Raw genomic sequence first — 18,865 nt, 5'->3', positions numbered from 1 at the left:
AAACACCTTCCTGTAAGGCCCTAACATAGTTCTCCACAAAGAGGAAGAACTAAATAATTGATGGAATGATGTGTTACATCACTTTTCATATCTATATAAGACTTAAGTAATCAGTTAAAGGAAACTTCTAGTAAGTTTTATTCATTAACAAAAGGTAACATTTACATTCTGTTTGTATTTCTGCCCATACTGAAGTCTTCCTACCATTTAGTTTCCTATAAATATATTATTAGTTAATATATTGGTAACTTTATCACTACTGAAATAGACATAACATCATAACCACCGATTCAAGTGTACATGAAACATGCCAACTTTAATTCAACCCTTATTCATATTAGGGTGGTAGAAGATTCATCTATAGTCATTAGATTGAAGGGCAAAGACCTTCATTACTCAGACTTGAATGATAATTAAGGATTATGTAAATCCTTGAAAATTGATCCTCACATCTTTAATCTACCTTTTTATGAGTCATATCCTTATTGTCTAAGATACATGGTCTTTTGGAGACAGGCAGCCCTCCCAATTATCCCAACTTTAGGTTGGGAAATATTTGCTGGTGCCAGGGGATTAGCTCAGGTCTTATTCTACAATGAAAAGCAAGAAACATACCTTCCATGTTTATTCAAAATCAAAAGCAGCATTTGCTTTAATTAAATACTTTTTCAGAAAATTTCAATAGTACCCCCACCCTCTCATGATTAGAGAATGAGGCCCATCTTTTGCCTTAATTAAATACAAACAGAATGTAGAAATACAAACAGAATGTAAATGTTACCTTTTGTTAATGAATAAAACTTACTAGAAGTTTCTTTTAATTGATTACTTAAGTCATATAGATATGAAAGGTGATGTAGCACATCATTACAGGTGTCAGGGGATTAGCTCCCCTATGTACACACTGCATGTTTCATTCTGCTTTCCAGAATTGGTTGCTATATAAGGGATACCTTTTGTGGTATATTTTGGTACGTTTATTATATGGTATATATCTTTGATTTACAATTGAAAAAACTGATTTCCCAATTTTAAAACTTGGGAGAATCTGGCACCTAAAATTTAGCCATTGTAATTTTTGTTTTAAATCTTAAAAGAGAATTATTACAGGAGCATGGTATATACAACAGGCAAAAGATGGGCCTCATTCTCTAATCATGAGAGGGTGGAGGTGTTTATTGAAATTGAAAGAGTAAGTATTTAATTAAAGCAAATGCTGCTTTTGATTTTTTAATAAACATGGAAGGTATGTTTCTTGCTTTTCATTGTAGAATAAGACCTGAGAAGTAACATTTCTCTTTAATAGTACAAGTATGATGGGGTGATATTTTTTTTAAATCCCTCAGAATTGAAAATTTGTTGAATGTACACATCAGCAAATTAATAGTAGAAAGTTACAAAATACCTTCTCATTAGGGTATAATAATTATAGCATATTTTAAAAAATTCCTTTTGTATTTTATTCTTATAATAATTACTATAGATACATTATATATAATGGACTTATTTTCAGAATAGCAGGTTATTTTCTTTGCATGAAAGAACTAAAGTTTACATTTAGTTTTTTTTTTTTTTTAAATCACTTGGAATATATGTTAAATATTCCTTTTAAAATGTTAAGTGCTGGGGCTGGGGTTGTAGCTCAGTGGTAGAGCACTTGCTTACTCTGTGTGAAGCAACACATAAAAATAAAATAAAGATCCATTGAATATATATATGTATATATGAGACACTGTATATATGACTATATATACATATATATACACTTCATATATATATGTATGTGGGTATATATATACGTACTATACAAGTAAAAACCCATCTTATTTGATGATTAAGTACAGAGAATTTATTTAGAGTTAGAGAAGTCTTGGTCCAGGTTCCAAACTCATATTATGTAACCTTGAATAAGCTTTTGAGTCTTAGTTTTTTGAGCCTTAGTTCATTTTTAGAGTGGTATTGTACCTTACATTGCAAAGTCATTGTGAGGATAAATGTGGAAGGGTTTGTTAAGAGTTCATTTTACACCTGACTCATGCCAAGCAATAAATGTTAGCTTTTACAAATTGGTTATGACTTTTTACTGCATAAAACAACATACAAGTATTCTTCCCTTTTGCCAATTATTCTGTGATGCATTGTTTTTAAAGATGAGAATCTTAAAGATTTTGTGTGAGCACTGTCTAATTTCATTTATGGTTAAGCTTTTAACAAGATTATTCCTTTTAAAAAATCCAGTTTAAATGTTTTTAAATCTAATCATCATGTGGATGTCAGACATTTGGAGGACAAGCTCATTTCTGCTCTGCTTGGTTGATTATTGTGATTGTAAACAAAAGATGTACAATTCAAAGCCAAGCAACATTTCATGTGGATGATGGAAGTGATAATAGCTTAATTCCTGCTGGATCTTTTTTCTCTGCTCTGGCAAGTTCATACTGACCTTGTCCAAAATCTGATGACCTCCCTATTTTACTCAACTATTTGGAAAGCCAGGCCTGCCATAGCTGGCCCTGAGGGGGTATCTGAAAGACTACTGAGCCACTGACCCATGTCAGGACTGGATTTCAAGTCTGATCTACAGGGCTCTGAAATAGTTATATATGGGCTTATTGCACACAAAAGCCTAACCAGCTGCATTTTTCTCTTTATTAAAGTATATTTAAAATATCATTATTAAAGTTATATATTTAATTTATTTACTTTCTTATGTAGGTGGTTTTCTAGACTAATTATAAATTTTCCTTTTTTGTCACAGTATCTTAAAACTAAATTTGAATGTTTTGAAATTTGAAGAAAACATACTCTTTGGATCGATGAGACTTAGTAGCATTTTGGTTTCTTTCTGGCAAAAATTCTATATATTTTATTAAAAACCTAGTTTAGACTGATGTTGTTACAGTATAGTAATCTCTGTTTATATCTTATCAACTTCAGCTATTACAGGTTGGATTTAAGAGTTTTTGAGTTTATGAGCCATGTGATATAGATATACACTAGGAAGATATTACTTGAATTTGCTTGGATAGGATCTGTCTATGTTAATAGAAACTTTGTGATTAGAGCTATGATATGAAAAAAGAAAAAACATTGTGTATTTATTTTGTTCTTCTGAACAATAGGAAATGATCAGTCTCTTTTAATGAATATCTAGTCAGTATCTTACATTTTATAACATTGTCTTTTTTTTATATATAGGAGTTGATTCCTGAATTTTATTATCTCCCTGAGATGTTTGTCAACTTCAATAATTATAATCTTGGAGTGATGGATGATGGGACAGTAGTGTCTGATGTCGAACTTCCTCCTTGGGCTAAAACCTCAGAAGAGTTTGTTCGCATAAACAGATTGGTAAGATAGTAATCATTTACTCTGTCATTAGCCTATTCTCAAAGCATCTCTCATGTGTTGGTGAATAATCATTGACCTTTGTTCTTCTGTACAAAGCTGTAGTTGATAGGGATAACTGAAAATGACATAAAGGTTCACTAACCACCATATACATTTATAAAATTTTGTTGAATTGAAAGATATGGTAGTTTCTTTTATTCCTTTATGCAGAGTTTACATTATATATGATAATTCAAAATTAAAAGTTACAAGTGAAACTAGAATTATTGGTTTTTTTTTCAAGTATGGATTTCTCTTATCAAGAAAGCCACATAATTTCATTTCCTAAGTTAGAAGGCTATCACACATTTCAGTGACAGAAACAATAACTTCAAATTATATTCTGTGTCTACCTGTTGAAAGAAATCTTCACATCATATTTAGAATATGAAAACCTAAAAACTTAAAAGCATAGTACTCTGTGTGCTTACACCTCTTTAGTATCATCTTTAATTTCCTATGTTACAAGTATTCTATATTGTTTTGTGAGAAAGTACCATGACTTTTAAATTTATAATTAAGCAAGGAAAATAATTGTATTTTGCTTTTCTAGGTGGCATTCCTTAACCTTTCATACCAGTAATTACATTTTTACCTAATCTTCCAGATCTTAATAACAATTTCATTATTATTGGATGTTTGCATTTTATATATATTGGAAGCAATGCAAGGAAGTAGAAAGAAAATAGAATTTGGAGTTAGAGTGAATTTCTCAGTTATGAATAAATCACATTTTTTATTATGGGACCTCGGGCAGTTTCACCTCTGAGACATAATTTTCTCATTTGTAATTTTGAAATTATAAGATAATAATTTTGTATGTAAATTTGTAATTTTGTGTGTACCTAGAACATTCTCTGATATATAGTAGATGCTCATAAAATTGTATATAATGTTATTGTGTATACACCAGTAAAATGTTATTTGATATTGGTTAGATAGGATCTGTTTATCCTATTATGATGCACATAGCATTTGACTTTTATTCTAAACCTTTTGGAAGATTCTAAGTTATTGTAATTCATTGGGAGCCCAAGACTGACAGTTAATTCTGAAAGGTACAGACGAAGATGCCAAACTTTTAAATGTGACAGTTGCCTATGGTTGTGTGTTCTTTCCCAGAGGCATAGACAAGTGAAAAGAAGATACATTTTACAGTAAAATGTATTTTGACATATTATACAAACATGGTAAATAGATTTATTGAGGTATAATTCACATACCATAAAACTCAACTTTTAAAAGGTATTATTCATTGCAATTTAATACATTCCTACAGTTGTGTATCACTACCATCACTACCATCCAGCTTCAGAACACTCAGATCACTTCACAAGTTTTATTGTGCTGCTTTGTAGTCAGCCTCTGCTCCCACCCATAGACCAGGCAACCATTGATTCTTTCTGTAGTTTTGCTTTGCTTTTCTAGGAATTTCATATTAATTGCATCATATGACTTGTCTTTTTGTGCCTGGCTTCTTTCTCTTAGCATGACGTTTTTGAGATTCATCCATGTTACATCATGAAGCAGCAGTTAATTTCCTTGTATTGTTGCATGATATTCCACTGTACCACATTTTGTTTCTCTTTTTACCAGTTAATGGACATTGGGGTTTTCCCCGCCTCAGTTTGGGGTTTTATGAGTGTCTGCATATAAATCTTAGCATTAGTATCTGTTTTCATTTCTAGTGCAGTGAAGTTCCTAGGTTATATGATAAGAATATGCTCACTTTATATACGATTTTGGGTTCCCAACAATGTATGAAGTTCTAGTTTTTCCAAAGTCCTTGCCAAGATTTTGTCTTGTCAGCCTTATTTATTTTAGCCATTCTAATAGCTGTGCCATTGTTACTTTTTTTATATAACCCTAATGACTAATAATGTTGGTCAGTTTTTTTTTTTTTCTCCATAAAATTACTTGCTATGCATATATGTTCTTTGGTGAATTATCTGTTCAATCTCATGCCCGTTTTTAAACTGGATTGCTTCTTTTTACTATTGAATTATAAGAGATCTTTATATTTTCCTCATCATAGTCCTCTATCCAAAATAAGTTTTGCAAATATTTTTCTACTAGTTTATGGCTTATCTTTTCATTTCTTAATGGTTCTTTTTTAACCACCATTTTTTAAAAAAATGTTTTAGGGGGCCAGAGATGTAGCTTAGTGGTAGAGTGCTAACCTAGCATTCATGTGGCCCTGGGTTTAGTCACCAGCATGGTAAAAATATAGCTATAAAATAATGTTTATATATAATGTATGAAAAATATAAAGTATCATCCATTTCTTAAGGATATGTTTTTAAGAAAAACAATCTACTTATTGTTTTATTATTGAAATACTTTTTCTCAAATATAGTTTAAAATTATAAGTCTCAAGCTGGGAATATAGTTCAGTGATAGAAAGCTAGCCTAGGCTGCATGAGGCCCTGGGTTGGATCGTCAAGTGCACCTAAAAAAAAATTAAATAAAATGAAAGTCTAAGTCTCAGGAGAACTCTTTATTAATCATTACCATGATTAGTATTATGAAAAGTACAACAAGATTTGGTGATGTGTTTGCTTCATATAAGAAATATAAAAAGCAGAATCATTTGAATGAATTACATTGAAGAATTTTCACCTGTCTTTCGACAATTAAGAAAATTTAATTGTGTAAATTGAGGTAAGCCACTTTTCTGACAATACCCCCCCCCGCCCCCACACACACACACACTCTGCCCCACTGCCTTCACCTCAGAAAAACCAGCTCTGTTTGGGACAGGTTTTCCCCAGGGCACCAAGGAAACAATTGCAGCTCACCCAGTTGTTTTCCTGTCAGATTTGGGGTCTGGCTGCCCATGCTCTAAACTCAGACATGACTTTGAAATTATATACAAAATAGTACTCTATGAAATGAACTACACATTTATTGTCACTCACTGTTGTTTACTAATTTTGCCAGTGATTCTTACTCTAGCAAGTTTACAGATGAACTTCACGTTCCTACTTACTTGCATTCTGAAACAAAATTGATTAAATTCACTGCAAATAAAATTCATTTGTAGTTTGGAATTGTATGTTTACATCTCTGATCATTTAAATTCAAAATTAGGAAAGATTAATTTTATATGTGTGTGTCTTCATGAAAGAATTTAATCATTCAAAAATATGTATTATTCACTTATGATGAACAAAGCTTTCCCACAGTACAGTCCATATTGATGCATTTTATAATTTCCCCTTAAGTTTCTATCAGTGACTAAATTGTTAGTATGGTATTTTATGTATCTGTTAGCATGTTATCACATAAGGGTTTTATCTCCCTCCTCTTTTTGCTTTCCCTCTTCAGTTCCACAGATTTTATGCAATGATTGTAGCTCATGAAATGCATACTACTTTGATCTGTGACCTTTTTGTGGTGCTAATCGGGTTCCTGATATCATTATACCTTACTCATTAATCATATTTCCTGCAGCCCGTCAGGCAGCCAGACAGCACAAGTCCCTGTTTCCAGCCCTCTGTTGGCAGGTTTCTGCTTTTCCAGATTATTACAGACGATACTTTGGCTTCTCATAGCCAGAGCCACATCAAGCTGTGTGTTACAATTAAAGTCAGATGGTCCTCAGGTTGAACAGGGATATAGTGTTGCAGCTGTCTCTCTTCCTGGAACGAACCAGCACTAAGAACAGATGATCTATAGGACAGTGAATAATAACAGATTGCACAACACTCGGTTGGTAGAAGGGAAGCACAGAATTAATTAACTGACACACTTAATTTAAAATATTCAGCGTGTCTTTTAAAAGTGTTTGGTTGCCTAAATATTAATTCAAGGTGATAGGACATTTTTAGGAGCATGATTCTGTGAGTGAACTAGTAGTGTTACATTTTCCATTTGTATTAGAGGAATATAACTACCATCTAACCACTTTCATCCCCAGAGCTTTCTGTAAATAATGAAGGTTCTATAAATGTAGGATTGGCAAATTGGATAAGTGATGCACTTGTGTACAGAAAATACTATCTGATACATTTTAGAAGGAAAACTCACCTAAGTTTGACTAGTCTTTCAAACAAATAAATTATATTCTCTTTGTTCTGAACAGTTGAAGTCAGAGTAAAATCACAGCAGTTTTAATTATATTCCTGAGATTGGTCTGTGTTACCTGAACTGGAGTGGGGAGACATCTTTATTCCAAATACTACTTTAGAAATATAAATGAGAAACAGACTTTAATACTTTAAAATAATGTAAAAATGTAGCAGTTCAGAGTGCTCATCAGTTATCTCTGATGATATAGTCAGTGTTATGGACCTGTATCAAATTATCTCTTGTAATTATCTCTTGTTTGAGTAGGAGACCAAGAAAAACACACTGAGCAATAGGACTGTTGCTAAAGTTTTGAAAATGGAGCATGTTGTTTTAGTAAAAAAATATGTAATTTATTCAAATTATAACCACGGAAATTCATTCATTTAACATATTGTTTACTGTGGGCCTATCCATGGCTCAGCACTGTTAGACTTGGTGAATAAGACAGATGATATCGCTACTCTTCGGATATTACCTCCTTTTAGATACCTCTTGAAATAGAGAGTTTCTCACAGCTGGGGGTGGCAGGAACCCAAGAAGGGAGTGATTGTCCTGAGGTTACCACTGAGGATCACATTACTTTCCTGTATCTTCTGTAACTTTTTTTCTTCTCTGTTGTATTATGGTGACGTAGTCACTTGATGGAGAAGGTAAAGTAAAATAAAATGAGAGTGTTTTCTTTCCATTATCATCCGAGGATATATGGACAAATTAAAAGGGATGTGATCTTTTTATGGTATTATTTCTCCATCAAGCTTGTTTTTTCCTTTCCATTGATAAAATTAAATCTATTCAGCTTAAACCTTCATAGATATTATGTCTTGGAGTGAATTAGGTCAATCTTAAATAACTTTTTCTTTTGAAAAGAAGTGCACAATTCTCAAATGATAATAACACAGTTGAGACTGAGAATCACATGTCCGTGATAAAAAAAGTGTAGGGAAATGGCATTTTAAAACCTTTCTTCCAGGCTACACATTTTTTTCTTCTTTAGACTTGAATTGCCAGAAATTAATGAGCTTTTTTTTTTTTTTCCGTAGTGTTCCTTTTCTAGTTTCCCTTAATTTTCCATATTCATAGTGATATCAAGAATGTAGATAGCCTAGCCTTGGTGGCTGCAATGGGTAATAGTAATTCTCAACAGTGATCTCTCCCTTCAATCCCCTCCCCCACCCTCAGTGCAGTGGTCAGGGCTAAATCCCTGGGGAATGCGGGCAGATGTGTATGCAGTTTGAAAAACACCTGAAATGACTATTGTTAGGTCCTGAAGTGTAATTTGATGTGCAATGTTTAGTTTAAAAAAGGAGGACACCTAAATAAGTGGAAAAAAGATGTAACATGTTGATAGATTGTTAATTCTCCCTAAAGTTATTTATAAATTCAACATAAAAACAAATCCAAGTATCAGCAGGTTTTTTTGTTTTGACAGAACTGAATCTTGAAGCAAAGGACCAACAGAGCCTAAAATCCTCTCTGAGAACAAGAACAGGTTTCAGAGGGACAAACTTTATCAGATATCAAGGATTATTGTAAAGCTATAATCATTAGGGCAATTTAGGAGAAACAGACTAAGGGAAGTGAATTTTAAAAAAATCTACAAATTGAGAACATATAAAGTGTATGTCTATTATAGAGCTGGTATTGCCCATCTGAGAGTACAGGCAGGACTTTTCAAATTGTGTTGAGATAGTTACTAGTTTCTTAGGGCTGCTATAACATTAGAAACTTACTGTCTCATAGTTCTGGAAGCTGGAAGTCCAAAATCAAGGTTCTACTGGTTGGTTCCTTCTGGAGGCTGTGAGAGGAGGATCTATTCCAGAATCTCTCTTGGCTGTGTTCTCTTACATCATCTTCCCTCTATGCATGCTAGTCTCTGTGTCCAAATTTCCTCTTTTTATAAGCACGTCAGTTATATTAGATTAAGGACCTAAAAATACGAATTTTATGGGGGACACAATTCAACCTTTGACAGACATATAGAAAAAAAATGAATTTGAAACCTAATCTCATTCTACAAAGGAAAGTGAACGTATATTAAAGCTTTAAATATAAAGTCAAAACTACAAACTTTTAGGGCATAATACAGGAGAACTGCTTTGTGATGTAGAAATAGTGAAAGGTTTTTCAAAGAAGAAAAGAGAAAACATTACATTAATTGGTTTTGGGATGTTAAATCAAGCTTGCATTCCTTAAGTATATCACACTTGGATGGTGTAATTCTTTTGATTTGTTTTGATATGTTCTGGATTTTTTGTTGTTACTATTTTCCTGAGGATTTTTGCATCTGTATTCATGAGGAATCTTGGTATGTTCTCTTCTCCTGTGATGTGTTCCTCTGACTTTATTGTCAGAGTAATACTGTTTCCGAGGATGAGTTAAAGCAGTGTTCCCTCTTCCTTTTCTTTCTGAGAGACTTTGTGAACAGTTGGCATTATTTCTTCTTTAAATGTTTGGTGGAATTTACCACTGACACCATCTGGGCATGGGCTTTCCTTTGTGAGAAGACCTCAAAATTCCAGTTCAGTTTCTTTAATTATTACATGTCTATTCCGATTTTCTCTTTTTCTTGAATCAATTTTAATAATTTGTGTCTCTCTTGGAATTTGTTTGTATAAACTAAGTTGTCGAATATGAAATTATTCATAATATGCTTTATTATCATTTTAATTTCTCTAATATTTGTATTTGAATATTGTGTTTGCCTGCTTTCATTCACCTCAGAATGTTTTGGTATTTCTTGTGGTTTTTTTTTTTTTTTTTTTTTTTGTTTGTTTGTTTGTTTTTGACCAATCACTTATTTAGATGTGTGTTGCTTATTTCCAAATATTTGGGGATTTTCCAGATTTCTTTGTTTTTTATTTCTCTTTTCAATTTCATTGTGATCGAAGAATCTACTCTGTATGATTTTTGGTTGTTTAAAATGTCCTGAGACATATTGTATGACCTAGCGTATGGTTTAGATTGGAAATTTCTCCACGTGCTCTTAAGAGGAATGGGTACTATGGTATTATTGGCTATTCTATAAATGTCAGTTAATCAAGTTGGTTTCTTGTGTTCAAGACTTCTTTATCTTTACCCATTTTCATTTTAATTCCATCCATTATTGCTAATGGGTTATTGAAGTCTCCAAGTATTGTCAATTCTGTTAGTTTTTGCTTTATGTAATTTTGGACTCTGTTGTTAAGTGTGTGTATTTGTTCCCAGTGGTTGCTATAACAAATTACCACAAACATTTGGTGGCTTAAAACAACAAAAATGTATTCATTGTTGTTCTAGAGGCTAGAAATCTATAATCAGTATCACATTCTCACCAGCGAATTTCTGCTTCTAACTTCACGCTCTCTCTCTTGTCTAGTCAAATCAAAATCTCCCCCTCCTGCCAGTTCCCATCTTATAATGATACTTGTGATTACATTTAGGGTCCTTCCTGATAATCCAGGATAATCTTACAATCTTAAAATCCTCAGCTGAATCACATTGCAAAATCCCCTTTCCCATGTAAGGTAACATTTATAGGTTCCAGGTATTAGAACCTGATAACTTTCTGGTTGTGGGGGTCATTTTTCAGGCTACCACAGTGCATATATTCTCCTACTTGCCTTATTTCTCTAGTGAATTAACCTTTTTGTCATGAATTCTTCCTTTTTGTTTCTAGTGATTTTATTGTTGCCAGATATTGTAGAGCCCCTCTAGTTCCAGTATGGCTGCTGTTTAAATCATATACTTTCCCACTCTTGTATTTTTAATCTTATTTTCTTTTATTTTGGCTTTAATACATGTGTCTTTTGTAGATAGCATATTGTTAAATCATGTTATGTATCCAGGCTGATACTCTTGTCATTTGATGAAATGTTTACTCCATTCACATTTAATGCTCTGACCATATTGATATGGTCAGATTCACATGTTCCATTATCCTAGTTATATTTTTAGTATTGGGTCTTTTTGTTTATTCCTCCTTTATCACCTTATTTTGAATTAAGTAGATATTTCTGGTCTACAAATTTTTTTACTTAAGACTTTTTTTTTTTTTTTTTACTATTTTCTTAGTGATTGCTCTAGGGACTACAGTATGCATCTAAATTATCACAGTCTACTTTGGATTAATATTAACTTAGTTCCAGTAAAATATAGTGATTTTGTACCAATTCAACTCCACTCTCCCCCAACTTTGTATTGTTGTTTTCTTATATATTACATCTGTATAAGTTATAACCCCACTGTTGTTTTATATGTACTGCTTTATATGATATTACATATAAAATTACTAAAGAATTTAAGAGCAGAAAGGAGAAAAATACACGTTAGCTTTTATTTACTACTTTTACTTTGACAGGATTGTTCTAAAATGAACAGAAGGTGCCTCAGGCACTCAGCATCATCCACCCCATAAATGACGAGATAATTCTCATACATTAAAAGTTCCATAGGATAAGTTTCTAGGATCACGGGTGTGCACCACCACACCTGGCTCATCATTTCCCTTTAAAGGAATCTTTTTTGTGAAATGGATTACATGGAGAATTCTGAACTTACACTTTGGACACTCAATTTATGGACACTCATAGTTGTGTATGTTTATTCGGTATTTTTTATGGTGCCTTGAAAAGTTATCAAGATGCATAGACATTTTTGTTCCTCAGCTAAAATGACCCACATTCCTCTGCTTACTTTTAGCTTTTTGTTAGTGTTCAGAGTCGGCTTCTGTGTCAGCTGTTAAGGTTTCCATCTTCTCTTGATCATCTTTCATGTTACTTAATACATACGTGGCAAGCTCACAGGCCTGATGGCCCAGTCCTTCTCACTACTAAAGTTCCTAAGTTTAGTGCTTGTTTTCCTCCTGGCCTTCGGTTCCTTTGAGTTTGATTTTATTCTGGGTTGTCTGAACACCTGGAATCTGAACTTTGAATAAATGAGATATAAACTGTACACATTCTGCAGCATATAAGTGAAATGAAATGATTTTTTATGTTTTTATTAACGTGTTACAGTTATGTGTAATAGTGGGGCTCATTTTGACATAATCATACATGCATGGAATGTAATTTGCTCCATTTCAGTTCCCAGTGCATCCTCTTTTCCTCCCACTTCTCCTTCTCCCTGTTCCTCTTGCTCTATTCTTCTGGTCTACCTTCTCTTTATTTATTTTTTTAATTGGTGCTTGGTAGGTATGCCAAAGGTGGAATTACTGTGGTGTATTTCTATGTACTTAGCATACTTTGGTCAATCCCACCTGCATTTCCACACTTTTCCTGTTCTTCCTTCTTTCCCCGCAATTCTCTTCCTCTGCTCCATTGATCTCCCTTTTATTCATCACAGAAAAATATTCAAATTCATTGTTTATTACTACCACATTATTACTTACTATTCATTAAAATATTGACATAAGGTATTAACAACAAAAAAATTTTTTTTGGCAGTGCTAGGCAAGCATTTCATCACTGAGCTACATACCCAGCCCCAATTAAAACATTTTTAAAATTTGGAAAGGAAAACAGAAAATTCCTCCCCATTATATCCATGGATATTCCATCTATATAATGGTATGATAGTGATTACTCTTCCATAGTTTCCAGTCTCAATGATAGAACTGGAAGTGTGGGGGAATGCCAGGTTTCTTCCTCTTGCTGGCGCAGTAACCTATCCTGGCTGTGCTTCTTGCCTCTAGCTAGAGTTTGCGCAACAGTGCCTGCCATATTTATTCCCTCTCATTGCAGTATAAACCTGCCCTACTCCTCTTTTAACAAAACAACATCCTAAAACTCATAACTTTGTCATTCCTACTACTACTCTCTCAAAAAACCAAAATAATACAACATCTACAAACAACCTTTCCTGGAACCTTTCAGATATGCCCCTGTACTTGTGCATGCTATCCTGTGGCCTTTCCATATCCATATGAATTATTTTTGTATCCATATGAATTATTGGCTGTTATTCTCCTTACCCAGTAGACCTTCTGTGCTTTCTTTGTATGTACAGAATCCTGGTTTCCATTGTAAACTGTATCCTTTGCAGCAGTGTCTTTTAAAGTGTGATGCCCAGAAAACAGTTTGCATCAGAATCTCCTGAGGTACAATTAAGTGATGCATATTTATTAATCCACTTACTCAACAAATATTTATTGAATACTTCTTCTGTACTGTTCTAGAGATTCGGTGTTGATTAGGGAGGAAAGAAGATAAACCACACCCTACATTCAAAACAATAAAGAAAAAGATGGACTTTGTAATAAATAGTATTGGTTAGCGATATGGGGAAAAATGACCTTTGATCTGTTTTTCAAACAAGTGATTAGATAGCTGAATGTGAAAAAGTGCAACAAATGCTAGAACATATTAGTGACTTTTTGTCTAATCTGGGAGTAGGAAAAACTTTCCCAACTATTACTCAAAATCCAAGTCACTGAAGAAGGGACTGATTGGTTACATATGAATAGATAAATTTCATATGGGAAAATGTATCAGAAGGGAAGTCAAAACATAAATGACAAACCAATTTAAAATATTTAGAGTTTAAAATTTAGGAAAAAGATAGTGTAGCTTATTTATAAAGAATTCCTAAGAATTGTGACAAGATAAACCCAACAATTTAACAAAAAAAAAGGGGCAACAGTTCACTAACTCACTGAAAATAAATGTCACCATTCTTTAAGTATAGAAAAAATATTCAACCTCAGTCATAATAAAGGCAATATAAAAGACACTGAAATCCCATCTTTACTTTTCAGACTGGCAAAATTCCAAAAAATTACCTAAATACTCTTATTGAGGCAGTGGGAAAGGAGACATTTTCCTATATTGCTGATGGAAGTGTAAAATGGCCTACTGCAAATGAAGGAAAATTTGGCACTATCTAGCAAAATTGCTTATCAACCTTTGACCCAGCTTGTATGTGTCTCTCAAAGGTTCAAAGGCCAAAGCACAAAATGGCACATTCACAGTGGAATCTGTTTCTTTTATAGTTTTGACTTTGAAAGTATTTAATGTTTTAATATAATTTTAGAATAGAATTTAAAAGGGGACACAATTAAATTCCTAAAAGTGAGGAGACATTGACATAAATGACCTTTGTCAAGGTGGTGGCATAATTGTGCAGAGAATAGTTACTTAAGTAACTTTAAAATGCAGTGTTTTGACTGTGCTCCTTGTAGCGCCTGCTCTACAGACAACCAGAAGAAATCTTAACCTTGTTTTCCTGCTTTTATTTTTTAGGTAATATTGGTATAATCTTTTGAAAGTATTATAGATTAGGTAAACAAGTGAGGATGTTAATGACATCAAATTCAACATTTTCAATATAAGAGGTTTAAGTGTAAAACCAGTAAAAATGAAAAAATCACAAAGCAGTTTGACAGTGGCAGCTTTTTGACACCTGAAACTTAATTATTTTCGTGTACCAATTTATTGATGAATATTTTTATTATTGCAATAAACAAACTTGCAAATGGTATAAAAATGATTTATCTTGAGGAATTTAACTGTTAAGGAAACAGTTCTCACCCACAGTTTCTCTCTTAGCCAAACTGTGGGAATCCAAATATAAGCAAAAAAATCACTTTATGGTTACATTGATTTAGAATAAAAGGGAGAACTATATAATCTTAATTCATTAAGCAGTGTTTTTTCAGTGTCTATACTCATAGGTTCTGGGGACATGGAAGCTACCAAAATAGACAAGGTCTCTGCCCTTGTGGAATGACATGTAAAAATGACTTTTTTTTTTTTTTTTTTTTTTTTTAGTTGGTTGAGGGGGTCTCACTATGTTGCCAGGCTGGCCCTGAGTTCCTGGGTTTACACTATCCTTCTGCCTTAGCCTGCTGAGTAGCTGGGTGTACAGGTGTGTGCCCTGTGCCTGGCTACAAACTTCAGAGGAACTTAAAGGCCTTGTTAGCCTAAAGTTTCTAATGCTAGTACAACAATGCAGTATCTGCTATATACATCAGAATATTCATATTTATGTGGAGGCATACCCTGTTTTCTGGGGCCATTGAGGACACACTGTCATGTCTACTTTCTCTGCTTCCCTTGTCTCCATGTTGACTGCCCCCTTCTGTTAAGTCTTTTTTTCAAACAGGACATGATAGTCTTAAACACATTCATAAAAACTCATTCTAGTCACTATGACTGAAATTATTACTTGAAATGTTATTTTACAGCTGGCTGATCTAATTCAATTGCAGTTTTTCTTACTTTCATCATGTCTTTATAAATCCTCAAAATACCTTGGTATACTGACATTCAGGGAAAAGGAAATAAACAAAACCTCATTTGTGGTTAACAGTGCTTGATCAGAGCATATAAGGTTCTTTGGAAGTTAGAAGTGAGAAAAGAAGGAGGATGGAAGGAGAAATACTTTTTATAATGAAAAGAGGGGGGGCTAGAAAGTCCACCCTTTGCTTTTTCATTTTTAATCTTCATGTAAATTATCACAGGAGTGTGCTGCCAATTCCAGCTGGAAGTTGTCATTTCTGCCAGGAGCTAATGATAATGGCTGGAGACTAGAAGTGAGACCAGCAGGCTCACAATATGAGACTGGAAGTTGAATTCACAGTGGAACCCTTGCTTGTACCTCAATGCCACCATTGCTTTCAGTGGTAGTGTTCTGTGGGGCTGGAAAGACGTTGCCTCCCATCCTCCCCTGCCTTTGTTCCTGGCCCTGGGCCATGTCACCTGCAGCAGCAGTATATCTGAAAAGCAGCATCTCCTCTGTGAGTTTTGTTCCGCTCTGGATGCTTTCATGCAGCTCTGTACAGGGTTACCCGATAAATGACTGCTTACTGTGGTATTTATGTCTGTTTGATTTGCCGGTAACTGGTGTATATCCAACAGATTTTTTCCAGCAAAGAATTTTGTGCATACTGGCAAATTTCCTTGAGTGTAGTAACCAGAGAGTGACCTTTCCTCCAAAAAAAGAAAGAAAGAAAAAGAAAAAGGAAGAGGATTGCCACATAATTTTCCAGCATGACTTTTTTTTTTTTTTTAAGATGGTTGAACTGATTCTTTTCACTCTGTATTTTAGAATTATTATTAGAAGATGAAGAAACTTTAGGATGGATATTAAAGTACTTTCGGTGCTAGGAAACAATGAGTTTTGTGTAAAAATATGAAAAGAGGCTGTTTTACTTTCCATTAGCAGTTGATTTCAAAAAAGTGTTAGTATACTTTTCTGTACCAGGTAGATATTCTGATCCTTATTATTAAGAAAAGGTAAATTTAGTTTTCCTTATTTCTATGATATTAAATAGTATGTTCAATTAAATGCTGTGAATATAGTACCAGATTTTTATTTTATATGAAAATTTACATCTCAAATTGTTAGATCAGTTCCTGAATTTCTTTTCTTCTCTCTTTTATTCTTTGTTTCATTTGATATTTTGAGTTTTTTGTATACATACCTATACCCTGCTAAAGTATTTTATTTCCAACATTAACCTTAGATATTATCTTTAAATAAATTCTTTTTGATGTATTTTATTTAAGAATAATTTCAAATTTACCAAAACTTGCAAATATAACATGTTATTTATCCAGATTCACTATTATTAACATCTTCCCAAGCCCCGCTGCTTTTATTATGAGTTTTCTCCCTCCCTCTGTCAGTCTCTCTTTAGTCTCCCCCCGCCCCACCCCAACACTCACACCCTAAAACACACAGAATATTTTTACTAAATATGTTCAGGGTAAGTTACATACTTCATAGCCTTTTACCCCTAAAGTATTTCAATATCTCCTAAGAGCATTGAATTCTTTTTTTTTTTTTTATGTAATTATGGTTTATTTATGCATTTCATAAATTTGCATTGATGTAATGTTTTTGTCTCATCTGCTCCTCCTATATCAATTCTGTTAGTTGAGAAAAATAATGCTTTTTTATAGAATTTTTACTCTAAGATTAAAGCTCCAGTGCAGATTGTTAGTGCTTTCAGCTGACAGGCAAATCCTTACAGGTAACTTCCCCTGCAGCACTCTCTGCATTAATCTCCTGGGGCTTCCATAACGAAGTACCATACACTGGGCGGCTTCAAAAACAGAAATTCATTGTCTCTCAGGCTGAGAATCTGAAATGAAGGTGTCTACAGGGCATCTTCCTATGCAGATGTGGGGAAGAATCTGTCCTAGCTTTCTCTCTTGGCTTCTGGAAGGTCTTTGGCTTGTGGCAGCCTTAACTCCAGTCTTCCCATAGCATTCTCCCTTTGTGTGTGTTTGTCTCAGACTCTGGTTTATAAGGACAACAGTTATGTTAGATTAGGACTTCATTGTAACTTCATTTTAATGAGATTACCTCTCTAAATAACCTATCTACCTCCAAGTAAGATCACATTCTGAAGTACTGAGGGTTAGGACCCCAGCATACAGAGTTGTGTTGGAGGGAGTAGCACTCAACCCAGAGCACCTACTTAATTATCTGTCTTTCCCAAAACATTCTTTGAAGCAGTCTTTTTATGATATCTTCATTTTGTGTGTATGTGTGCACATACTCTACTGCTGAGTTACTCCCTCAACCCCTCATTTTTATTTTCATTAAGTTATATTAGTGGGCTGGGGATATACCTCAGATGGTAGAGTGCTTGCCTTGCAAGCACAAGGCCCTGGGTTCAATCCCCAGCACCGAAAAAAAAAAAAAGTTATATTAGTTATTTAATCATGCTATATACCAAAGAATAATATATAGTGGATTCTTATTCAATCCCTTTTAAAAATAAAATGACATAATTTGTGATCTAGATTTTTTTGAAGAAATTTAATCTGCATCTCAAAAGCAGATCACTTAAGTTTCTGGATCATCCTGAGAATATTCTACTTGGCACTATAGGAAACCATATAAAAATCACTGTTTTTCTTTAAACTACTTATAAGTTGGGATACTCCCTAAGTTAGAGACTTAAAAAGTTCTGCTCATAAACTTTAGTGGTTACTTTTAGCCTTCCCAACTATATGTCATTCAATTTCTTTCACAATCAACCTGCTTTCTTCTGCAACGTCATACCTTGCAAAATATGGTCCAGTTACACTGAACAACTTAGATTTCTTTAAAAGTGCTATGATCTCTCATATCTCATAAGCCACCTCCTTTGCCTATAAATTCCATGTTGCTTGCCAACATATATACAAACATACTTATCCTTCTACCTTCTCTGTAACCCCTATCCCTTTTACTTGGCCAACTTTAGCTTATTTTTCAGGATTCCCCTGGAAATGCTTTAATTATTACCTCCACCTACTCTCTGACACTCCCCCACCATCATGCCTTAGATGGGCCCCATGAGCTCTTTCACTTGTGCTCATATTCTTCTAGCATTGTAGTGGTCTTTGGACTTGTTTCCATCATGTGATGCTGTCACTCGAGGACTTCTTATTTTTCTGTGTGTCTCCAAAGCTAATATAATATCTGGCCCATATGG

General features: G+C 33.7%; 1 protein-coding gene across 4 annotated transcripts in view; it reads left to right on the top strand.

The window, feature by feature from the left end:
• LRBA (LPS responsive beige-like anchor protein) overlaps positions 1 to 18,865 on the top strand; it is a 723,813-nt gene that overhangs the window by 583,845 nt on the left and 121,103 nt on the right. For all 4 annotated transcript variants that reach the window (XM_079154183.1, XM_079154182.1, XM_079154184.1 and 1 more), the window contains exon 47: positions 3,199 to 3,351. In XM_079154183.1, coding sequence (XP_079010309.1) covers positions 3,199 to 3,351 — 153 coding nt within the window. The remainder of the gene's footprint in view (positions 1 to 3,198; positions 3,352 to 18,865) is intronic.

The sequence above is a fragment of the Sciurus vulgaris genome (genome assembly GCF_902686455.1).
Source record: "Sciurus vulgaris genome assembly, chromosome: 9".
Lineage (NCBI taxonomy): Eukaryota > Metazoa > Chordata > Mammalia > Rodentia > Sciuridae > Sciurus > Sciurus vulgaris.
The sequence above is the reverse complement of the archived record's forward strand: the minus strand, read 5'-3'. Positions and strand labels throughout refer to the sequence as shown.